This window comes from Pleurodeles waltl, chromosome 5 (assembly GCF_031143425.1).
Source record: "Pleurodeles waltl isolate 20211129_DDA chromosome 5, aPleWal1.hap1.20221129, whole genome shotgun sequence".
Lineage (NCBI taxonomy): Eukaryota > Metazoa > Chordata > Amphibia > Caudata > Salamandridae > Pleurodeles > Pleurodeles waltl.
In genome coordinates, this window is record NC_090444.1 from 575,731,212 (window position 1) to 575,757,032 (window position 25,821).

General features: G+C 47.2%; 1 protein-coding gene across 2 annotated transcripts in view; it reads right to left on the minus strand.

Moving 5' to 3' along the window:
- USP34 (ubiquitin specific peptidase 34) overlaps positions 1-25,821 on the minus strand; it is a 1,940,069-nt gene that overhangs the window by 1,580,559 nt on the left and 333,689 nt on the right. For both annotated transcript variants that reach the window (XM_069234398.1, XM_069234397.1), the window contains 2 exons: positions 24,400-24,489; positions 24,217-24,312 (listed from right to left, as the gene is read on the minus strand). In XM_069234398.1, coding sequence (XP_069090499.1) covers positions 24,217-24,312; positions 24,400-24,489 — 186 coding nt within the window. The remainder of the gene's footprint in view (positions 1-24,216; positions 24,313-24,399; positions 24,490-25,821) is intronic.

Below are 25,821 nucleotides of genomic sequence, written 5' to 3' on the forward strand. Positions count from 1 at the left end.
GTGTGATGGGGCAGTTGTATGCATTTACTGCACCACAGGTACGTAGTGGCTGTCGTTGTGTTCTTCGGAGTCTGAATCTTGATGGATAAGACTGCCCCTTGTGGAACTTCTTCTTGGGCATGTTTTCCGCCAAAGATGTCTGGTGTGTCTTCTGTGAATCTGGACATCATTTCGAGACAACTAGCTCTACAGTCCTGAAGAGACTTTTTTATCAAAAAGATCTACAGGCATCACAATTGTCCTCTTGATGGTCCGGAGATATACACAGATTGCACACAGAATGCTGATCAGTGCATGGAAATATAGCATGACACCGAGGACAGAATCTAAACGGAGTTCGTTCCATCAGATTCACATTGAAGAAGGCCCTTAAAGGGCGTTGCCATTGTAAGGGTAAGAAATTCAACCCTGGCGGTCTAAATCGGATCGAGTAGAGATGGAAACACGATCGAAAACAATACAGACGATATTATAGAAAGACTAGATTAAGTTCTGAATTACCAAACACAGATTCGCCGGATAGAGAGGAAACGCATCCGAACCCAACGGCGGAAAGAAAAAAATCTAACAAAGGACTCGATGCCCATACGCACTATCACCGAGAGGAGAAGACACTCTATCTCGTGACTTGGAAAAGCTTCTTCGAAGAAAAACAATTTGTAACACTCCGAGTCCAACACTAGATGGAGAACTTATGCAAAGCATGTGTATCTGTAGCTACACATGCCATCGAACATTATGTTACTCAATATAATCACTCCTTCAGTGCCGGACCTATTTATGGGGTCCTTGGGCAGTTTATGAGGTACTTGTAAGTATGAAGGAATGATAATAGCATTTACCACTGGCATCCCTGGGCCTCTGGTACAGCAAAAGTCCAGCTGGATAACCAAGTTACTGGAGCAGCAGAAATTCTTCCAGATTCTGTGCTAGGTTATGGTCTTCAAGAGAACAGGAAAGGTCTTGTACCTGTAACACTTTTCCAATAGAGACTTTCTCTAGCTGCTTGTTCCTTACTTTAGAATATTCCACAGGTGTCAGACTGGATTTGGGAAATCTTGAGCAGTACCTCAGGAAGTTCATGTAGGAGCCAGACAGATGTCCAGGACCGGTACTCTGCTTTCCTTGCTCCAGAGAACCCAACAAAGAGTTTATCATTCACATGATGTTCCTTGATGCAATCAATGTACAACAACAATGCCCTTTTTGGGTCTATGGGATGGAGTCTCTCCTCTTCTTTGAAAGGGTAGGGAAGAGCTAAGAAAGTCAGCAGTGTAATATTTTGCAAGATGCGGTAAGGCATTACCACCTTTGGCAGTAAAGAGGCACGGGTTCAGAGAATCAGTTTGTCGAAGAAGAAGTTGGTGTTTGAAGGGTGCACAGAGAGCACCTGAAGCTCACTAAAGCTCCTGGCCAATGTGATGGCCATTAAAGAAGGCTGTTTCGATGGTCAAAAAATGTAGAGGACAGCTATGAATAGGCTCGAATGGCAAGCACACCAAAAATGTTAAAACCAAATTGAGATCCCTCAGCGGCATAATTAAGGGTTCTGGAGGCAACATGCTGAAGTCCTTTTAGGAAACAAGCACAAAAGGTGATTTGAACAGGAATGCGGATGTACAAGTTACTTACCTTCGAGAACAAAACATCTGGTAGAGACATATTCTAGTTGCAGATTCCCTACCTTTGAATTTTCCCACAGGTGTCAGACTGGATCCAGAGACTTTCTTCGAGCAATACCTTTGCGCGTCGATAAGTGGCATTGCGGGCGTCGTAGTCGCCGTGATGACATTAGGAGTAGTACATAGATGCTGCCTCAGCGCAGAGAAGTCAGTCTCTGAATGACTTACCACGCCAAAGCGCAGAGGCACCAAGGACACTGAGATTGGTGCACCAGATCTAAGGACCTAGAGGGGGAATCTCTGTCCCTAGAAATCAGTTCACAAGTGGAGAGGATGGGTGCTTCGGTAAGGAATGTGCAACTAGAATATGTCTCTACCAGATATTTCGTTACCGCAGCTAAGTAACTTGTACATCTGATAGAGACTTCTAGTTGCAGATTCCTTACCTTAGAATAGCTACTCAGGCAATGCCATCCTCTGAGGTGGGCTGCAAACCAACATCATACTAGAAAGTTCTGCTGGACCGAATGGCCAAAGTAGCCGTCCCAACAGACCTGACTGTTCAGGCAGTAATGTTTAGCAAATGTGTGCAGGGAGGCCCACATAGCTGCCTGGCAGATATCCAGGACAGGAACTCTGCATGCTAATGCAGTAGAAGCAGCAGTCGCTCGGGTGGAATGAGCATGCAGGCCCTAAGGGGGTTAATTCTTGGCCAAAGAGTAGCACATCTCGATGCAAAGAAGTACCCATCGAGAGATGGTACATTTTTGCACTGCATTCCCTTTCTCTGCAACCACATACCTGACAAAGAGTTGATCGTCCTTCTGTAAATCTTTAGTACGATTAAGATAGAACGCCAATGCTCTTTTTGGGTCCAGACGGTGGCGTCTCTCCAACTCATGGGAAGGATGAGGGGGTGCGTAAAAAGTAGGCAAGGTGATGGTCTGGCCTACGTGAAAAGGCATAACAACCTTGGGAAGGAAGGAAGGAAGCCTTAGTACGCAACACCACTTTGTCAGGGTGCACAGACAAAAATGGAGGCTTAGAAGAAAGAGCCTGAAGCTCACTCACACTGCAAGCAGAAGCGATGGCAACAAGAAAGACAGTCTCGAAAGTGAGGAGCCGTAAAGGGCAATTGTGCATCGGCTCAAATGGAATACACATTAATTAAGTAAGGACAAGACTGAGGTCCCACTGAGGCATAATAAATGGAGTGGGAGGAAATAAATGGGTGAGACCGTTAAGGAATCTATTGACAATATGAGATTTAAAAGTAAGGGCTGATCAGGTAGCCTAAGAAAGGCCTAAATGGCAGATAAATACCTTTTAAGGGTGCCCAAAGCAGAGCCCTGCTGGGCCAAAGAAAGAATGAACAAAAGAACCTCAAATAGAGGAGCAGAGAGGGGATCAACAGATTTGTTGGTACACTATGCCACAAATGTATGCCAACAACAGGCGTATACCATTTTCCTGGAGGGACGTCTGGCTGCCAAGATAACATTGCAGACTTCGGGTGGCAGATTTAAAGTAATCAACTGCCGCCACTCAATCTCCACGCATGGAGGCAGAGACTGGACAGGTTTGGGTGGAGAACCGTTCCCTGTTGCTGTGACAGAAGATCCTCCCGAAGAGGCAATGTGAGTGGAGGATCAATGGCCATGCGCAATAGCTCTGGATACCAAACTCTCCGTGCCCAATCCGGAGCCACCAAGATGACTTGGGCCCGGTCGCTCCTGATCTTCTTGAGAACTCTAGGCAGAAGTGGTATAGGTGGAAAGACGTAAAGAACACCGGAGTTCCACTCGAGGCGAAAAGCGTCTCTGAGCGAGTGCCACCTTAGCAACTCCAACACGCAAAACAGCTGACATTGCGCATTGTCTGCGGAGGCGAACAGCTCTAACCAAGGCTTTCCACACTGCTGAAAGACACCTTGCGCCACCTCCAGATGGAGATGCCATTCGTGATCGGCTGTGCATCGACGGCTGAATTGGTCCGGTCTGGCGTTGAGAGAACCCTCCAGATGTTAAAACCACCAGGGTAATGCCCTGATGTTCCAGCTATGTCCAGAGGCGTAGTGCCTCCTAAGAAAGGGTCCAGGACACTACTCTGCCCTGTTTGTTGCAGTACAACATAGCGGTAGTATTGTCCGTGAACACCTGCACTACTTTCCCTCTGAGAGAGGGAAGAAATGCTTTCAGCGTAAGCCTGATCGCCCGGAGCTCCAGAAGATTGATATGCACTCGTCTTGACCGGCTTGTCATCATTTGCAAAAGATCTCCGACAAAGAGCCCCCCAGTGGGGCCTGTCAGGCATTGCAGCGCCGGCCTGACGAGGAGCACAGCCCTATGATGAAGCAGGTCACCGAACGGTGAGTGAGGGCTTTTGCTTCAAATATTTTGACTCCCAGAGACCTGTGATTTAGGGTTACATTTTTTTTGCGAAGGAACTGTGTGTATATTTTTGATTTATAGATCGGAATCATAGCCTGAATATCTTGGACTCGCTTTTCAGGAAGATAAGCCTGAAGCTGCACTGTGTCCAGAACAGCTCAGATGAAAGGGAGCGACTGAGAGGGAGCCAGGTGTGACTTCGGACATTGATAGTGAACCCCAGCATGTGCAGGAGGCTCGCCGTAGTCGTAAGGTGCGAGACGACTTTCTGGGGAGAGACCGCCGTCAACTGCCAGTTGTCGAGGTAGGAAAAGACAGAGACCCCTAACCTGCGCAGATGAGCTGCAACCACTGCCATCACTTTCGTGAACACCCGAGGGGCGCTGGTAAGGCTGATGGAGAGCACGGTAAACTGATAGTGCTCGTGACGAACCACGAATCAAGGGTAATGTCAGTGGGCAGGCAGGATGGGAATGTGGAAATAAGCGTCCTACTAGTCCAACAGTACTATCCAGTTTCCTGGGTCTAAGGCAGAGAGGATCGGAGCCAGGGTGAGCATTTTGAATTTCTTCTTCTTGAGGAAGTAGTTGAGGTCCCGAAGGTCTAGGATAGGACGTAAGCCCATGTCCTTTTTCGGCACCAGAAAGTAGCAGGAATAACAACCACGACATACTTCTGGCACAGGGACCTTCTCTATGACTCCCTTGGCCAAGAGAGCTGCGACTTCCTGGCAGAGATGTGCCAGATGATCCTCCGGCTGATTGATGGAGGCATGGCTGGTCGGGCAGATTTGAAAGGAAGGGAATAGCCCTTTTGAACTATCTGCAAAACCCACCTGTCCGTAGTGATGGATTCCCAGTGGGGCAGGTGATGGCAAATCCTGCTGCCAACTGGATCTGAATGAGGGGATGGACTAGGAGGATTTGGAGACTGCAGCGAGGGCAGGGGTGGACTGGGCAGACCCCTGGTTCCCCACCCCACGTCTATGTGAGATTCCATGTCCCCGGCCACGCAGGGGCTGAACAGCATGGGCGTCACGGTGGCTGGGTGGGAGCCACGAAAGGGGCATAAGGAGGACTGTTGGGGGTGAGGGGCAGCAAAAAGGCCAAGGGACTGAGCTGTAGCCTGGGAGTCCTTGAATCTCTCCAAGGCAGAGTCCGCCTTGTCTCCAAAGAGACAGGAGCCATCAAAGGGTATGTCCAGGAGAGACTGTTGGACATCCCTCAAAAAAACAGAAGTACGCAATCAGGCGTGGCGTCTCAAGGCCACCGTCGTAGCAACCTATGTGCCCAGAGAGTCGGTCGTGTCCAGCCCACATCGTATCGTGAACTTTGCCACATCTCTCCCATCGTTGACAGCTTGGAAGACGATAGCAAGGGCCTCCTCCGGTATCTGCGGAGTTTTGCACACTGGGAGCTTTAGGGTGACACAATTTTAACCAAAGGTCAACAGTCCAAAAAGTGGACTGAGGTAGCTCTCTCCTGATTTGCAATGATGGTGTGGAAAGAACTGCTGACAGTGCATTGGGGTGGTGCCTATTCATCAGACTTGGACCCAGTCATACCTGATCTTCTTGAGAACTCTGGGCAGGAGTGGTATAGGCAGAAAGGCGTACAAGAAGGCCTGAGCGCCACTCAAGATGAAAAGGGTCTCCAAGCAAGAGCCGCCTTGGAAACTCCAGCACACAGAACTGGTGACTGTACGTTCTTGGCGGTAGCGAGTAGATTTAACCAAGGCTCTCCCCACTGCTCAAAGAGACCACGCACCACCTGTAGATGGAGCTGCCATGCATGATCCACTGGGCATCTTTGCTGAATTTGCCTGCTCTGGCATTCAGAAAGCCTGCCAGATGTTGAATCACCAGGGATATGCCAGGGGTGTACCAGCCCTGCCCAGAGAGACAGAGCCTCTTGACAAAGGGTCCACAACCCAAACACACCCTGTTTGTTGCAAAAACACATGGCGGTGTGTTGTCTTTGAACACCTACACTAGCCTTCCCTTGATGGAGAGCAATGAGGCTTTCAATGCCATTTGGATCACACGGAGCCCCAACAGGTTGAGGTAGAGTCCGGATTACACTAGAGAACAGAGTTCTCCGATCACCACCTCTCCCAGATGGCCACCCCATCCCAGGAGTGATGCATCTATCACCACTGTCAGATCTGGCTAGGGAAGGGGGTCTGTTACTGACCCATTTGCAGTTCCTTAGCCACTACTGCAGGTTGTCTGCAGTACCATCCGAGATCTGGACCTTTTCAGAGAGGTTCCTCGGATGCTGCACCCACTGGAACTTCAAGCACCACTGCAGAGCCCGCATATGGCAGCGGTCATTTGTCACCAGCAGGATGCAGAAGGCCATAGGCCCCAGCAGCCTCAGACTGAGTCTCACTGAAATCCAGGGCAGAGGCAAACTTCAGTATCAGAACCTAAATATCCTGGACTCGCTGCTCGGGAGGATCTGCCCAAAACTGCACTGTGTTCGGAACAGCTCAGATGAAAGGGGCATCTGAGACGGAGACAGGTGTGACTTCAGCATGCTGATAGTGAACCCCAGCACAGGGGCGGGCATCTTCCACTAGCTGGAGTGCCCAGGGGCAGTGTAACATAGGGCAGGAGCCTTTGAAGCAAACTGCCAAGTGTTGCAGTTCCTGCAGGAGGGTGGTGTGAAGCACCTCCACCCAGAGCAGGCTTTGTTCCCAACCCCAGAGAGCACAAAGGCTCACACCCAATTGGGTCAGAAACGTATTTGCTAGTGACAGGCTGGCACAGACTGGACAGCCTTACAATAAGGGGTGGGGTGAAATACACAGATCATCTTTAAGATCCCATCATCTCTAAGATTTCAATAAATCCAACAATGGCATCAGTGTGGGGTTACTGAGCTGGAAAGTTTGCTACCAATCTTCCCAGTCTTCAGTGAAGCCATCATGGAGCTATGGAATAGGTAATGACAACCTCCAAGCCCATGTATTCAATATTGCCACACTGCACTAACAATGTCTAAGAATGCAATTAGACACTGTAGGGGCATATTGCTCATGCAGCTATGCCCTAACCTGTGGTATAGGGCACCCTGCCTTAGGGCTGTAAGGTCTGCTAGAGGGGTGACTTACCTATGCAACAGGCAGTGGTTTGTGGGTATTTCACCCAGAAAGGGATGTCATGTCGACTCTACCTTTTTCTCCCCACCAGCAGACACAAGCTGTAACGGTAGTGTGCATGTTTGGTGATGGGTTCCTTAGGGTGGTATAATACATGCTGCAGCCCTTAGGGACCCTCCCTGGCCACAGGGCCCTTGGTTCCACTTAGGGACTTAGCTGTGTGCCAGGGGTGTGCCAATTGTGGAAGCAATGGTGCAGTTTAGGGAAAGAACACAGGTGCTGGGGCTTGGTTAGCAGCATCCCAGCACACACAGAGTCAAGTTGGCATCAGATATCCAGCAAAAAAAAGGGGTGGGGTAACCATGCCAAAAGGGGCACTTTCCTACAGTAGCCTTTGATAAACCTCACAAGGGCCAGACCCATAGCTAAAGCAGGCATTGCCAGATGGATAGTCAAGTGCCCCTCATCTGCTACTACAAAGCTAAAAGACACATCCATGTCATATCCAGGGCACTCTACCGGCAAAAAGGCCACAACAATGGCTTTCCCGAGACATATTTCCCTAGCTGACTTATGTGAAACAGCCACTTGGTCTACCTCACACACATTCACTAAGCATTATGTGGAGAGCCTAGCTATACAACAGCCAATGGTTGTCCAGATTATCTTAAGGACCTTATTTCAGACATCTGCATCATTCACACACTAGCTACCACTCGTAGGCGGGTACTGCTTTACTGTCTATGCAAAGCATATCCACAGCAACACATGCTTCAAACAGAAAATGTTACTTATCCTGTAAGCATATGTTTGTAACCTGTAGTACTGTAGATTCACCTACCCTCCAGCCTGGAAGCATGAGGCTCTCATCACAGATTTACTCACTGCACAATACTACTCTCCAGCTGTGCGAAAAACAATCTAGCGTGAAGTTGGTGCCTTTGCACATTGCCAACTAAGGGAGGAGGCACACTATACCTTGTGACGTGAAACACTTATGTGAAGAAAAATAACTTGCAAATGTCTGATCCCAACACTAGATGGCAAGAGTATGCGGATCATGTGAGTCTACAGTACCACATGCTACTTATTCTTATAGGGTCAGTAACATTTTCCTTTTTGGATATTGTTAAAGTTTGCAAAATGGTAATCATCACCAGGAGTATGCATACCTCCACAGCTAGGTAAGTACTTTAAAAAGAAAGGTAGAATCAGAGTATTGAAACATCTGGTAAATACACAGAGCATAAAGATAGAATATCTGTGATCTCCAGAACACTTTTTTTCAAAGAAAAATGATTTTTGCTGTTTTAATAAGTCCAATTAGAATTAAAATTCAAGCTTAGTTAAATCATTGTGTCAGAGAATGTATTTCATTACTCCATTTTAAATGTATCTGGTTAGATAAGCAGAATCTTAATTAGAGAGAAGTTTGACAATGTCCTGCTTTCCTCCAGAATAACCTTCCCACCACTTCCTTGTATCTTTATTATCAGGGTTAATGGTAATAAACATTTTGAGGTATCAAAGCCAATAGCTGTTTAAAGATTGGCACATTTTGCTCACAAAAATGTAACTCGTGCTGAGCAAGAATGTTGCAGCAATCTTGTTTCCACTTGAACATTTCAGCAGTTTGAAGGAAAGGGGTACTAAATTTATGAATGGAAGTCTTATGATTTGGGATAGACTGTACCTCTCTATCATTTGACTTTTTACTGACTTGGCTTATGACTTTCTCAGAGGGCTCAATTAGTCTGCTGGCAGTGCTTTGTCTCTTCTCTTGTTCTACAGCAGAAGCTAGGCTTTGTCTATGCAACCATAGTTCCCACCCAATTATCGAGTGAGACACTGGTTCTTCATACTAGGATGAGGGTAGACTGATGGTAGCTCATTTCTAATCTCAGTCACATGCTTTTTATATCCAGGCCACTAAAGTGCAGAGGGCCTACTAGGTCCTTCCCTAAAATGAATGCACTTTTTACTTCCTACCAGACCTAAAAGCCCAGGACATGCAACCTTCTAGCCACAGATTCCTTACCTTAGAATTATCCCAAGGCATGAGACTGGAGATGGAAATTTTTCGTGAGCAGTACCCCTGAGCGCCAGTAGGTGGTGTCATTCGGCACTACATAGGGTCAAAGCCAGTGGTGATGTTTGAGGTGCCTGTAAAATGCCACCCGAGCATGCTGACGTCATTTATTTTCTTTCCACGTCAGCCAATGCAGATTTAGAGAAGAGCTACCCCTAGTCAGTTTTTGACTAACTATTTCATGTTTTGTTTTTCAAGGTTTTTGTCTCCTGGTATGGCGGGAATGTCATCCAAAAAGCCCAGCTTCAAATCCTGAGGTGCCTGTTATCGACCAATGTCAGACTGAACAGGATCTCGTATGCCTTTGGTTCCTTTAGCGCGACCATGAACCTAAGTCTTGCTCTGATTGCTGCACCATGAACTCAAAGGCTTTCAGGGAGCAATTCCTTAAGCTCCTTGCAGATCAGCATGAAACGCCCAGATAATCATGGTCCCAGTCAAGCGGAAGGTCCCAGGAGCGATTGAGGAGTCTGAGATGTTCATCACACTCCAAATCACCAGGTCACTCTGGTAAGTCCCGCCATTAGAAGAAGTTGTTGAAGAGGTCTTGCATTTCTCAACATCAGTCAACCGACGGGACGAGGGAGCATCCGCATTCGAGGTCTGGCTCCTGGTAGCGCCTGCCCCTGGGCTGTCTCTGCACTTCTCCAATTTTCCAGAAGCCGGACTAACCCACGCCTAACAGAGTTTAATGAAGCCATGCACCAAATTTTTCGATGGCACGGACCCCTTCTGGCACAAGCGCCTTTGGGCCCGAGGGGTTGGCAGGGACCCCTTCTGATTCTGCACTGGCAGCTCTGGCCAGACTCCAGTAGGGCCCAAAGAATCCTTTCCTGGATCCAGACTGAAGCTTGTCGTGCCACCTCAACCGTCCCTGGTGGTGGTCCCGATGCAGATGCTCCTGGAACTGCCGCCCTTACCCTGACATCTGGTGCCATTCAGAGCCATGCCTTCCAAGCCAGAGCCTGAGCCTTATTCCTATGGCCTGGTACGTTGGGAAGAATGGGAGGGTTCGCTGCAACCTGAAACCTTTTGGGCCACTACTCCCATTCACTGTGGGATGCTCTCCCAGGCTGCTGCAGGCGGGAGAGACGCAGCAAAGTTTACCATCCGTTATGGACTGGTTACCAGCAACAGAGCGGTTACATTGACAGTGGCCTTACATCTGGTTGAGAAAAACTGCCTTTTTTTTTTTTAGGGATGCCAAGGTGTCGCTAATGGTCATACCCTTTGTTAGCTCCTGTCTTTTTGGAGAAAAAGGCGGATGCACCGCTGGAGCGCTTTAGGGACAGCAAAGCTATGGCCACGTCCTTGGGGCTTTCACTGGTCCTTTGTCCCCCGAATTGACCTTTTGCTCCTTTGGTGGCCATGGGAGGGGCTTCCAACTGTGTCCTTGCCTGCACAGCCACTGCAGCATGCACGCTTCCCAGACTTTGTGGCCACAGATGCGGTGCCTACAGACCCCATGGGTTTGATCAGCCGGATATGGGCCAGCCCACCACTTCCCTGGCAGGCTCCAAGCCATCTATTTGCCCTCATGGGCACCCAATTGGCCGCAGGATTCGCCATCACCTGCCCCTCTCGCAGTCTATGACAAAGGACAGGTAGGTTCTGCAGATTGTCCGAAGTGGCTACTCCCTCTCATTTCAAGACTTCGCCTAGCCCCCTATGCCACCTTCAAACAAAAGAAAGACGGAGGGCCATCTTTCCCTTCTTTGCTGGAAAGTGGTAACTCTCTTGGCTAAGGGTGCTATAGAGAAGGTGCCGACGTCCGAAGTAGGCTGTGGTTGCTATTCACGCTACTTTCTGGTGCCCAAAAAGGACAGAGGCCTTCATCCTATCCTTGACCTGCGCCCTCTCAATTTCTTCATCAAGGAGAAGTTCAAAATGCTCAAGTTCGCTCAGGTCCTGTCTGTCATGGACCCTGGAGACTGGATGGCAGCGTTGGACTTGTAGGATGCCTATGTTTGCATCCCTATCCTGCCAATGTTACCAGCAGTTCATGGTAGTTCACTAGCACTTTCAGTTCATCGTGCTCCCCTCTGGCCTTACCAGCGCCCCTCGGCTGTTCACCAAGGTGCGTAGATCAGGGATGCCAGTCTTCCCCTTTCTCTATGACTGGCCGTTGAAGGTGGGCTCACCCAAGGCTGTTGTCTCCCACCTTCAGACTACACCCGGCTAGAACCATCCCCAAGGTGCTCAAAGCTGAGGTCAACTCCTCCTGGCAGTATCTTCCTTCTTGATTTGGAGGATATTAGCCAAGAGGGTTAGGAATGTTTCCTCCTGCCCAAAGGGAGTGGGCACAGGAAGGGTGTAGCCACCCTCAGGGACAGCATCCAACAGCTACTGCACTTTAATATCCCTAAAACTAGTATTTAGGGGCACCCCTGAACCTTGCTCTTCAGATTCCTGGAGACCTGACAAGAAGAAGGACTGAAGGGCCGCACCAGTAGAGAAGACTCCAGACATCAACTGACTTGGCCCCAGCCCTATCGACCTGTCTGCAGTTTCAAGAGAAGATGACTCATCCTGCAGGACCAGCAGAATCTACCATTCCCAGAGGACTGCCTGCCTGCCCAAGAACCAAGATCTCCTGTGGACAGTAGCCCTATCCACAAAGAAACCTTCAGGAAGGACTCCAGAACCACCCTGAAACAGCGAGTCCTCCCCACTCTGCACCCAACACCCACGGCCCGTTTCCAGGTGGCCCACAAGTCAAGAGAAGGTCCCTTAGCGATTCTGACCTCAAGTACACCCTGGGTTGACCCCTCCTGACCAACACGACGACACCTGCAGCCTCAACCCAGAGGACACCCGAAAGGCTCTGGTGAAGATTTCCCAATGTCTAAAGGTACCCCTACACCAGCAGCCCCCTGGCCTTGGGAACACAACCAATGGTCCAGCAAAGTCCAGTGGGCTCTATACTTACCTGTCCAGCAGTTGGTTTTATTCAGTCAACTCCCTGTACAACGCCTGCAGCATCTTTGTGACTCTTGGGGTTCCCTCTTTAAAAAGCACTGGATGCCCGACACTGTATGCACCCTGCACCCGGCTGCCGCTGTGGCGCCGAGGGTGTGTGCTTGGTGCTGATCTAAATACCTCAAGGTCTGTGTCCTGGTGCTGATATAAATCCCCCAGGTCTGTGCCCTGAAATCAGAGGTACTAACCTGAAAGTTGTTTCTTTCTGCGCACCTGTCTCCATAATATTCCATTGGACGTCCGACACCAATTTTGACCTGTGCACCACCGGCCCCCGGTTGTTGGTGGTGCACTCTTGGTGTCTTCCTAAACTTTGCCCTGTGGACACCTTAACCCCCACAGACTGGGATTGTAAGTCGAATACTTACCTGCAAACTGCGTTGTTACTTTTCCTCCACCAGGACTGCATTGTTTTCTATGAGAAATTGCACTCGGTGTCCACTTTTGAAACTGAAAAGTATTACTTACCTGTAAGAAAAATGTTAATTACCCAGTAGACATCTGTTTGTGGCATGTAGTGCTGTAGATTCACATGCTTTGCATAAGTCCACCATCGAGTGTTGAGCTCAGAGTGCTGCAAGTTGTTTTGTCAGAAGAATCTTTTAGAGTCACAAGATCGAGTGACTCCTCCTCTCTGGTATACTGCGCATGGGCATCAAGTCCTTTGTTAGACTGTTTTCCCCGCAGGCGGGTGAGGTAAGGAGTATGTGTGTGTCTATATAAACACACACACACACACACACACACACGTTATAGAAACAAGCAATTGCAATGCAACGGGTCTCACATTTGCTCAAATTAGAACTATTAGCATTGTAAACTTCTAACCAGACTTTTCTTCCCACATAAATTGAAAATTAAAAGTAAAAGTTTCACATAAGCGCGCCAATTAACAGCGCCACGGCTGCCATGAGCATCAGCATGAAGAGACATACAAAAGGAAAGAAGTTCGTTCACAGTAAAATTTATCAGCAAAAGTGCAATTAGCCATGTAACTGGGGTGATGGCCAAGGCGGTAACAAAACCTCCCCAAGGAGGGACAAAGGTAAATCATTTACCAATGTCATCAAAGGATTTTTGAAAGGCAAGCCCAGGAACGAGTGGTAGTGGTGGGTGTGATGTGGGCATGGATATAAGCCCAGATAAATACCAACACATCGGCAAAGTAGCACTTGCGCGCTGCTATGCTCAACCTAAAAAGGATGTCCATGCAGTGTATATACATATGTACAATATTTGTAAAATAATTCTACTACAACGACCACAGTGAGGGCACATGTGAATCTACAGCACTACATGCCACAAACAAACATCTACTGGGTAAGTAACACTTTCCATTCGATGGCATGTGTGGCTGTAGATAGACATGCTTTGGATATACTGTAAAGCAGTCCCCTCCAAGTAAGCAGTGGCTAGACTGTAGGTGTTGGAGTAGCCTGAAAAGAGATCCTGAGCACTGCCTGGCCAACATTTGCTTGTTGGTGAGCTAAAACATCTACACAATAGTGTTTAGTAAATGTGTGTGGTGTAGACCAATTAGTAGCTTTACAAATATCTGCTATTGGAATGTTTACTAAAAAAGAAAGCCATAGAAGCACCTCTTTTCTAGTTGAATGTGCTCTAGGAGCTGTAGGTAATTGTCTTACAGCTTTAAGATAACAAGCTTGAATACACTCAACTATCCATCTAGCTATTCCAGCTTTTGGAATTGGATTGCCTTTGTGAGGTGTTGAAAATGCTACAAAAAGCTGTTTAGTTTTTCTAAGTCTTTTAGTCCTATCAATGTAATACATAAGACCTCTTTTAATATCTAGTATGTGCAGAGCTCTCTCAGCGACTGAGTCTGGCAGTAGGAAAAAAACAAGTAACTCAACTGATTGGTTAACGTGAAATGGTGAAACTACTTTTGGGGGAAATTTAGGGTTTGTTCCAAGGACTACTCTCTATCTCTATATACTTGGAAAAAAGGTTCTTCAAGAGTGAAAGCTTGTAATTCACTTACACGTCTTAGGTGAGTGATAGCCACTAAAAAGGCAACTTTCCATGAAAGAAATTGTGAAGAGCAGGAGTGCATGGGTTCAAAAGGTGGACCCATGAGTCTAGTAATGACAACATTAAGGAACCCTGGGTGCAAAGACTCCTTTAATGACTTCTTAAAGGCTTTGATTACTGAAATTCTGAATACAGAAATATGTTGTCTGTTTTGGAGGTAAGCAGCTATAGCTGCTAAATGCAGTTTAATAAATACTGATGCTCTGTATGGGTTGACAATGGCAAACAAAATGTTTCCATTTTGCAGCACAACACTGTCTAGTTGTAGGTTTACGTGATTCTCGAAGAATGCCCAAACATTCAGAGGAGTGTGGTAAAGAACCAAACTCTATGAGTTCAGCAGTCATATTGCGAGATTGGGTGTTTTGGGGTCTGGGTGTCAGATTTGACCTTGTTTTTGAGTCAGAAGGTCTGGGCTGCTGGGGAGGTTCTGATGGGAAACCAAAGAGTCATCGAACAGTGTTGTGTACCAATGCTCGCGTGCCCATGTGGGAGCTACAAGGATCATGGTGAATGATGTTTGTCTCAATTTGCAAATGAGAAATGGAATGAATGGGAGAGGCGGAAGAGTGTAAGCAAATATCCCTGACCAAATCATCCATAGAGCATTGACCTTGAATTGAGTATCTGAGTATTTGGATGCAAAGTTTTGGCATTTTGAATTTTCTGCGGTGGCAAAGAAGTCTATTTCTAGTGTTCCCCACAGGTGAAACTATTGGTGAAATACTTGTGGGTGAGGTTCCCATTTTGGTTTTGTTGCTGAATCCTGCTTAGGATGTCTGCAAACTGGTTGTCTATTCCTAGGAGATATTCTGCCATATTCTGTGAATTTGATGGTCACTTACCCATTTCCAAATTGTCTGGGCAAGAAGGAACGATTGAGACGAGTATGCCCCCCCCAGTTTCTGCAGATAACACATGGTTATCATGCTGTCTGTACAAACTAGAACCACCTTGTGAGAGAGTTGTAGCAGAAATGCTTTGAGCGCTAGAAAGACTGCTAGTAACTCCAAGTAGTTGATGTGATCAGTTTGTTGAATGGGATACCACCTGCCTTGTATTGTAAGGTTGTTGAGGTGAGCTCCCCAACCTATCTGTGATGAATCCGTAGTGCGAGTGATCTGAGGCACAGAGTCTTGAAAGTGCCGCCCCTTGGAAAGGTTGGTGGGATTCCACCATTGCAGAGAGCAGTGAGTCTGGCAGTCCAACAACACTAGATCCTGGAGATGACCCTGTGACTAAGACAACTGATGACAGACACTGCTGTAATGGGCGCATGTGTAGTCTGGCATGAGGTACAATGGCAATGTTGGCTTCCTGCATCACTAGTCTCACATTTTAAGTGTGGTTCTCCTGTAACTGAGACAGAAGAGTTTGGAAAGCTTGAATCCAGACTGGGTTTGGATATGCCAACCCTGAGTGATAATTTCTCCCAGATAAGGCTGCATCTGGGAGGGTTGGAGATGGGATTTGAGAAAGTTGATGGTAAATCCCAAAGTGTGCAGAAGGTCTACTGTGTACCAAGTAAGATTCTGACATTGTTGGATGGTATTGGCTTTGATGAGCCAGTTACCCCGAATGGTAAGACTGAATTGATAGTGTTTTCCTGCAATGACAAATCTGAGGTATTTGAGATGAGCTGAATGAATGGGAATGTGAAAATAATCATCTTTGATATCTAGGGGTGTCATGAAATTGCCATACTGTAATAAAATCAAAAATCATTAACATTTATAAAGCGCGCTACTCACCCGTGCGGGTCTCAAGGCGCTAGGGGAAAGGGGGGGTTACTGCTGCTCGAATAGCCAGGTTTTTAGGAGTCTCCGGAAAGCGGAGTGGTCCTGGGTGGTCCTGAGGCTGGTGGGGAGGGAGTTCCAGGTCTTGGCCGCCAGGAAGGAGAAAGATCTCCCACCCGCCGTGGAGCGGCGGATGCGAGGGACGGCAGCGAGCGCGAGGCCAGAGGAACGGAGGAGGCGGGTGGGGACGTAGAAGCTGAGGCATCGGTTGAGGTATTCCGGTCCCTTGTTGTGGAGGGCTTTGTGTGCGTGGGTGAGAAGTCGAAAGGTGATCCTTTTGCTGACTGGGAGCCAATGCAGGTGTCTCAGGTGTGCGGAGATGTGGCTGTTGCGGGGTACGTCGAGGATGAGGCGTGCCGATGCGTTTTGAATGCGTTGCAGGCGATTTTGGAGTTTGGCTGTGGTCCCGGCATAGAGGGTGTTGCCGTAGTCCAGGTGGCTCGTGACGAGGGTGTAGGTCACGGTTTTTCTAGTGTCGGCGGGGATCCAGCAGAAGATCTTGCGGAGCATGCGGAGGGTGAGGAAGCAGGCGGAGGACACGGCGTTGACTTGCTTGGTCATGGTGAGAAGAGGGTCCAAGATGAAGCCGAGGTTGCAGGCGTGGTCTGTGGGGGTCGGTGCGGTGCGAGGGCCGTGGGCCACCAGGAGTCATCCCAGGCGGACGGGGTGTTGCCGAGGATGAGGACTTCCGTTTTTTCAGAGTTCAGCTTTAGGCGGCTGAGCCTCATCCAATCTGCGACGTCCTTCATACCCTCTTGTAGGTTGGTCTTGGCGCTGGCGGGGTCCTTGGTGAGGGAGAGTATAAGTTGGGTGTCGTCGGCGTAGGAGGCGATGATGATGATGTCGTGCTTGCGAACGATGTTGGCGAGGGGGCTCATGTAGACATTGAAGAGTGTCGGGCTGAGCGATGAGCCTTGAGGTACGCCACAGATGATCTCGGTGGGTTCTGAGCGAAACGGAGGGAGGTAAACTCTTTGGGAACGGTTTGAGAGGAAGGAGGCGATCCAGTCCAGGGCCTGGCCTTGGATCCCGGTGGAGCGGAGGCGGGTGATTAGGGTGCGGTGACAGACGGTGTCGAAGGCAGCCGAGAGGTCGAGGAGAATGAGGGCGACTGTTTCACCGTTGTCCATCAGGGTTCTGATGTCATCAGTGACTGAGATGAGGGTGGTTTCCGTGCTGTGGTTGGTTCGGAATCCGGTTTGTGAAGGGTCGAGCAGGTTCTTGTTTTCCAGGAAGGTGGTCAGCTGTTTGTTGACGGTCTTCTCTATTACCTTGGCTGGGAAAGGCAGAAGAGAGATGGGGCGGAAGTTTTTCAGGTCCCTCGGGTCAGCCGTAGGTTTCTTTAGTAGGGCGTTGACTTCGGCGTGTTTCCAGCATTCGGGGAAGGTAGCAGAAGAAAAAGAAGAGTTGATGACGGTCTGGAGGTGCGGGGCGATGATGTCGTCGGCTTTGTTAAAGATGAAGTGAGGGCAGGGGTCCGAAGGGGCGCCGGAGTGGATAGAGTTCATGATGGATTTGGTTTCTTCAGTGTTGATGTGGGTCCAGTTGTTGAGGGTAATGGCCGGGGGTGCGGGTTCGGTGGTGTTATGTTGGGTCTGGTGTCCGAAGCTGTTGTGGAGGTCGCTGATCTTGCGATGGAAGAAAGTGGTGAGGGATTCACACAAATACTGTGAGGGCGTGACGGCGTTGGCGTTGGGGTTGGAGAACTCCTTGACGATGCTGAAGAGTTCTTTGCTGTTGTGGCTGTTTTTGTCCAGTCTGTCGGTGAAAAAGGTCTTTTTAGCAGCGCGGATCAGGCGGTGGTGTTCGCGGGTAGCGTTCTTGAGGGCGGTCATGTTGTCAGCGGTGTGGTCCTTGCGCCAGTCCTTCTCGAGGGCGCGACAAGTTTTCTTTAATTCTTTGAGGGTGTCAGAGAACCAGAGAGGTTTTTTTGGTGTTGGTCTGTCGATGCGTGCGTTTGAGGGGAGCAAGGTTGTCTGCACAGTTGGAGATCCAGTTTGTGAGGCTGAGGGCTGCGTCGTTGGGGTCGGTGGTGAGGGTGGGTTGGTTGGCGGCGAGTGCTGAGAAGAGTTGCTCTTCGGGGATCTTGTTCCACTGTCGAAGAGGGATGGGTTGAGTGCGGAGGTGGCGGGTCTCGCGTCGGAATGTGAAGTGGACACAGCTGTGGTCGGTCCAGTGTAGAGCGGAGGTGTGGCTGAAGAAGACGTGTTTGTTTTATAGGGGAATAACATCTTGCAGAGTGACCATATTAAAATGCTTTGAGAGTATGTATAGGTTGAGAGGTCTGAGATCTAGAATTGGTTTTAGTGACCCATCTTTCTTTGGCATAAGGAGGTATAGGGAATAACCCTAACCCTGGCTGAGACAGAGGAACTGGTTCTATAGCCCCTTTGAGAAGAAGGGATTGTACCTCTTCTTTAAAAAGAGTGAGATGGTTGTGTGAAAGTTTGAGAGCACATGGGGGAATATTTCGTGGAGTGGAGATGAGTTCTAGACAGTAACCATGTTGGATAATTGATAGAACCCATTGATCTGTTGTGATATTGGACAACTGGGGATAGAAATGTGCTAGTCTTCCCCCTGATGGAGACGTGTGTGCTGGAGGAATCTGTAAGCAGTCACTGGTGTGTGTTTCAGGCAGAATCTTTAGAGGTGTACGCCTCACCTCTGCCTTTATTATTTGCGCCCCTGTAAGAGCCTCTGAAGGAGCCTCTGTTTTAAAAGTGTGTTCCCGGTTTGGTCTGGGAGGTGGAAGGCTCAGTGGATGGATTTGTTAGCTTGTCTATTATGGTGTAAGCTTCTGAACTAAACACGTGTTCTTTATTAAAAGGCATGTTGAGAACTGCTTGTTGTATTTCTGGCTTGAAGCCTGTGCATCTCAGCCAAGAATGCCTTCTTATGATAACACTGGTGTTTACACCATGTGCAGTGGTATCCGCTGCATCAATGGCACACCTAATGGAGTTGTTTGAGATGGCATGCCCTTCTGAGACTATCTCCTGTCCCCTTTTCCAATGTTCCTCTGGAAGGTACTGAAGCAGCATTTTCATCTCGTCCCAATGGGGTCTTATCATATCTTGACAGAAGTCCAAAAACCTACATGCGTCTCAGTTCTCGACTTTATGAACCAGAGATAAGCACAAGTTACACACCAGGTGTTGATCGGTGTGAGGAAATTTGGAATGGCATCAAGAACAGAACCTAAATGGAGTCCATTCCTGCATATTCCGACAGCACGTAAAGGAGTAGGCCCAAGAAGGGCGTCCAAGCCACAAGGGGTGGTGAACCAACACCTGACGCAGGAATTCGGTTCAAGTACGGTGAGTTTGGAAAATGCAATCAAAATACTATACAGTCACTGAAGAAAGACAGAAGGGAAGAGTTTGGGATAGACCAACCCAAGGAATACCAGAGCGAGAGCAAAAAGACCGAACCAGACGGCGGAGAGAAAACAATCTAACAAAGGGCTTAATCTCCATGCGCAATATCACCGAGAGGTGGAGTCACTCGATCTCGTGACTTGAAAAGATTCTTCGAGCAAACCAACGTGCAACACTACCCAGATGCAAAGCATGTGTATCTACAGGCACACATGCCATCAAAACACTGTTTTACCTGTGAATGCTAAGCAAAGTGCATTTGATACTTGAAATTTGTAGTCTCTTGAAACTGTACTTGCCTGCAACAAAGATCTCTTTGGTTCTAGAAATAAAGTAACAAAGTATATTTTCTGATACATAAAACATTGGCCTGGAGTTCGTTATGAGAGTGTGCCTCATTTCTTGACTGTGCGTGTACAACAAATGCTTAGAACTACCCTCTGATAAGCCTAACTGGTCAATCACACTACCACGAAAGAGAGCATTATTATTATCTACATTAGCCTCTGTAAAGACGATGGGGGTCCACTGGACTCTGGGCACGCTATATCTTACTTTGGCATAGTATAAACATAGCCAGCCTCCTACAGCTACCATCAGTTATTCTGCCTAGCTAAATTAACTTGGACCTATGTAGGACATGAGAGCACATCTGACATCTAAATTGTGGAGAGCTCTCTCCGCTACAGAGTCTGATTGTGTAAAAAAGACCAGAAGCTCTATGGTCAGGTTGAGATGAAAAGGGAAGACCTCCTTAGGAGGGAAATTAGGGTTAGCTCTGAATACCACCCTAAGTTTATGAAACTGACTGAAAGGGTTCCTGTAGTATGAGGGCTTGCAACTCACTAATATTTCTAAGAGATGTTAAGGTCACAAGGAAGGCCACTTTCCAGGAGAGGTACTGGAAAGGGCAAAAGTATAAAGGCTCAAAGGGGGGAGGGCGAGCTAGAGGGAGGACCCCTGAGTCTGGTAAGGAGGATATTAAGATTCCACACCGGAGCAAGGGAAACTTTGTGGCAAATTACCCTTTTGAGGCCTTCAATGAAGAGTTTAACAGTGGGTATACAGAAGTAGGAACATATCCAGTTTTGCATGTAAACTACTATGGCTGCTAAATGGAGCCGTATAGAGGTGGAGGCTTACCCTAATATTTGGAGATGGAGCAAGTAGAGGATGATATCTTGGACTGTAGGATTTAGGGGGTCCAGGTGTTTCGTGGATGCAGTAGTGAACAAATAACTTCCACTTCGCTACACAGAAGGCCATGTGGTAGGTTTGCAGGACTCACACAGGATGTCCATACACTGCTGTGGAAGATGCAGGCAGCCAAACCCTTCGACTTCAGGTGCCAAGTCACTAGATGGAGCTGTTTGGGTTCAGAGTGTCTGATCTGACCCTGGTTCCCACTGAGAAGGTCCAAACTGTTGGGGAAATTCTTGCGGGGGCTGATTGGCAGTTTGAGGAGCGCTGAGTGCCATGGGTACAAGGCCCAGGTGGGGCCTATGACTACGAGTCTGAGATGTCTGCTTCTATAACAGGAATGGATGGAGTGGGAGAAAATAAAAAGTTTAAGCCAAGATCCCTGGTTAGCTCAAACATAGTGTATTGTCCATTGACTGTGGGCATGTTACATAGGGGAGAAGCGTGGGAATCTTGCAGTTTTGGGGATGACTAATAGGTCTATTTGGGGACCGCCTCAGCAAAGAATGTACTGGTGTAGGTATTCTCACTCATGGACTTCTTAAAGTGTCCGGCTGAGAAGGTCCGCGAGGTTAGTGTCCAACCCCCTACTACTCAGCCACTGAGTGAATATGGTGGTGGAAAGTCCAATGCCAGAAGTTTGGGCCAACAAAGAGAGAGGTAGAGAGTAAGTGCTGCCCTGTTTCTATAGGTGGTAAATGGCAATCATGTTGTACGTCTTCATGAGGACTACCTTGCCCTAAATTAGCGGAAATACATTTTTGAGGGAAAGCTGTATGACAACGAGCTTCACATAGTTGATGTGGTGACCTTGTTGATGAGGGGCACACACGCCCTGCACAGCTGCATGTTTAAGATACTCCCTGCCTCCCCCATCCAGCTTGAATTGGGTCTAAAACAGGCCTTCTCTGCAACAGGTTGCTGTTTTCTACCACTGGCCCTTACCAACACTAGATCCCCTAACTGACTCTCTGCATGTGACCACTGGGCTGAAAGACACTGATGCAGCGAGCAAATATGTAGCCAGGCGTGGGGTACTATGGCAATACATGATGTTAACATTCCTAGGAAACGTTTAAATGGTCTGAATGAGATGAGGATTTGGCTGAAAAAGAGTTGAGAGCTGCTGAAATGCCAGGACCTTTTGTGTGCTATGTGGTCTCTGCCTGTGACTAAGTTTAGTATTGCCCCTAAGAAGGGCTGAATTTGAAAAGCATGTAGCTTGGTAGCACTTATAGTGAACCTGAGGCTGTATAGGAGTGAGGTAGTAGTCCACATATGCACCACACACTGGTGCTTCCCTGAGCTCTTGATCAGTCAACTGTCAAGGTAGTGAAAAATTTGGATGCCCCCCACCTTAAGGGGTAGCTACCACTGCCAGGCACTTGGTGAAGTCCAGTTGGGCTGTGGTGATACCAAATAGAAGCACCTTGAACTGATAGGAATGGCCACTTACAACGAAGAGTAGGTAATGTTGGAGTGTGGGATGAATAGGATGTAAAAGTTGGCATCAGTGAGGTCTAACGCCACCATGTGGTTTCCTTGTTAAAGGACAGAGGTGACATCCTGCAACATTACTATATGGATGTGTTGGAAGAGGATGCAACAGTTGAGGGGTCTGAGGTCCAGAATTGGCCTGAGGGACCTTCCCTTACTGGGGATGAGGACATTGAGTGACTACAACCCTGAACCTTGCAGGTGTTGTACACCAACAGTGGTGAGCACTGGTTCAATTGCCCCTTTTTGAAGGACTGCTTCTACCTCTTCCTCTAGAAGGATTAAGATGCTCTCTGCTAAACGTGACGGTGAGGGTCTGGGTTCAGGGTGGGATGATGGGAGGAGGTGTGAAATGTTCTAGACAGGATCCATGTCAAACCACCACTAATACACACTTGTCTACTATGATTTCCTGCCAGTGAAGAAGCAAACCCTGTAGTTTGCCCCCAACAGGTGTTGTGTGTTCGGAGGCAAGCGGAAAGAGAGCTTTGAGGTGGAGGCACCTTTGTTGCAACATCCTTTACTGCTGTCCCTGTTGCTGTTGTATTTTCAGGCATTCCCGGTGCACCCTCATGGTGACTGATGGTGGCATGATTGTTGCTGCCCGTGTTAAGAGGGGGAAGGATTGAGAAGGTGGCTTTGGAACTGGCCCTAGACTTGTGACTTTGATAGGAGCCTCTGAGGAATAAAGTAGGATGCCCGTAGTTTTGGAGGTATCACTATCCTTCTTGATTTTTCTTAACAGCTGGTCCACCTGCAGATGAAGAGATGTTCGCCGCTGACAGACAGGTCGGGCCGATGTTTTTAGATTTCGGGCTTAAAGTCTGAGCTATGGAGCCATGCATGGAATCTGGTAACGATGCTGGTGTTAACCCTTCAAGATAGTGTAAGCAGAGTCCACGTCACAGTGGAAAGTAGCACTGAAGATGGTCTTTTCTTTTGCTACCAATTCCTCAACCCTTTTTCTAAACTCAGGAAAGTCTTAACTAGTTCCTTCATAACCACCATTGAGTCCTGTCATAAAGGGAGAGGAGGCTGACCAAGCTGGCTATCTTCCAGCAAGTGGTGGCTCCTACAGTTACCTTGTTTCTGGCAGCATCAAGTCTCTTGCTCTGCTTGTCGGGCAGGGGAGCTTCGCCTGTGGCCTGAGCAGAGGCCTGTTTCCATACGGTATAGACCACCAGAGAGCCTATAGAGGTGTGACCCCTGATTTAGGGTGTGTCATTTGAGGAGGGCTTATATTTTTTCTCCACCAGTGGAGTTACCACCCTCATCTTGATGGGTTCCTTGAAGGTGTCTGTGACAGATTTTAACAGTCTTTAGCATGGGGAGAAAATGAATCATTCTATCTGACCCAGGCCATGTCTCCACTAAAAATCATCTTCCTCCTGGAGAACATGTATATCCACCTTGTGGCAAGTGGCCACCGTTTTGTCCACCACATTATAAGAAGTGGTCTTCTCTATGCGTGATGCCCTTACCGGATAGTGATTTAGGTCTGGACCTCCTATGGGATCAACATAAGTCTTTTTATGAGTTATTGGTGGGCACAACATTATATGGGGCATCATAAGAGTCAGTGGAATGAAAAGGATGGCCTTCCCCCATAGAAACAGTGTCAGAAACAGTATGGCAAATGTGGAGGTGGTGATGCAGGGGGTGCGGCTGGAGGGGGGGGGGATCATTGTGGTACAGATTGTGGAGCAGGAGGATGACTACGAGAAGTAAGGAATTAGAGGAGGGCTGATAATTCAGTCAGTTGATTGACTGGGAGTTAGGAGGGTCTCCAAAGCAAACTCATCCTCAAAGGTTAGTGCCCTCTTCTGAGAAAACGTTTCTCTAGTTGTGGGCCAAGGCCATTTTGTTTAGATTTTCCTTATTTGGTGGTGCATGGCAGTCTATTCTGCGTCACATCAAGATCCTCCTGGTGCCACTAAAGTACTGGTTACTCAAAGTCTTTGGAGCCTGCTGCTGAAGAAGTCTTCTACACTGATGGAGTCCTCGATGGGTTGTAACTGTCTACAAGACTAAGCAAATTCAGACAAGGAATACAAGTAGAATAACTATTAAATTAAATACCTTTATACAGAGGAAAGAGAGAATACTTACAATGCATGCTTGTGCCTATCTTCCCTAATAGCCTGAATGTAGTATATCAGGTTATCAAAGAAGAGTTTCATCATGTTTAGTTCCTTTTCAGCCCACCTGCGGAAACAGAAACATCTATTGGAGACAAATATTTTGAAGGCCTTGATGCACTAATCACCAACATTATCAATATTTTCCACTTACATTGTTATCCAGTGGGTGTCATAACTGCTTCCAAATTGCTGAAATGTGCCAAATAACTTGGGAAGAAGACGGAGTGACACTACTACTGATCTGTAAAAACAAGCACATTTTTCACACAAATTAATATTTGTAGTACATAAACACTTCACATCTAGTTTGACTTCCTGAATGGAGAGGAACCTAACTCTAAAAGATGTATGGATGGGAATAGATTACCACACAACATCAGTGACTGCAGCACTGTGGCTACATCAATCTGAATGCTTCATGAGAGAGTTCAATATTATATAAATACATTTTATTATAGATTCTTGAGATCAAGCATTATGTATAAATTGGGATATTTAATTTTATATATAGCCCAACATCATTTTCCATGGATGTGTATGACTACATTTACGTAATAGAATGAAATGTTCATGCACGGGATGATTTGAGTAAAAAGTTGGTATGAAAGAATGAATGGTGTGCCATTGCTTATATTTTTTCTCATGAATAAGTCTTAGAAGCAAACATTAATTTTACAGATTTACATAACATGGCTGGACTTCAGAGGGTATTTACTTGTGGAAAAATCCCATAATCAAACTAGAGCTGAAAACAATTGCATAAAGTCAAATTGGTGCAATACTGCTGAGCATGACTGATTACAACACAGTAAGTAAAAACATGCCTCTAAAGACACCGCGTGATGTCCCTGAAGTCAGTTGTACTCATTTTCACCCTGCCACATAGTCCAGGGAGGTTACAAAAAAAACATAATGGGCGACACAGGCTGTAGAAGGGAAGAAGCCAGGTCAATAATTATCCCTGTGAAAAACGTTATCAAACAACTGTAATGTGTTCTTCTGGTGGCTGCTTACTACATAATCCTCGACTTAGTTCCTCCACATCTGGGGAAGACAACATAATCCTCTAAGAACAAAGCAACTATAACAATGAATCTAGCAACAAAGTAGTGCTGTGTTTTATTATCAAATTAATTCATTTTTCTGATGCTTTTAAAGTATAGGTTTGCCTTGTTAAATGATTTACAAAAATAGGAACATGTTGAGATTTTGTCTCTCAGTCTGTCCATTGAAAAAGGGTCCCAAAATAATTCACACACAAAGGATTTTTAATATTTTTAATATTATTTAAGATCCCACAGTGGGCAATAACCTTAATGTAAAGTAATGAATGTGTGATGAAAAATAGTGATCAAATCTAAGTCTCCAAGAAAAGGTAACTGCCATCATTAACAGTCTTTTGATGAAGCATCGTAAATAAATAAATATTTAGTGTATCAAATAGTGACCACATCATTAAAAATGCAAAAATGTAAGTCCGATTGATCTGATATATTATGCTTTGGCAGAAAGCAGAAAGGTATCTTTTAATTAATTGAGCAATGAGAGATTTTAAATATGAGCCTTACCTACA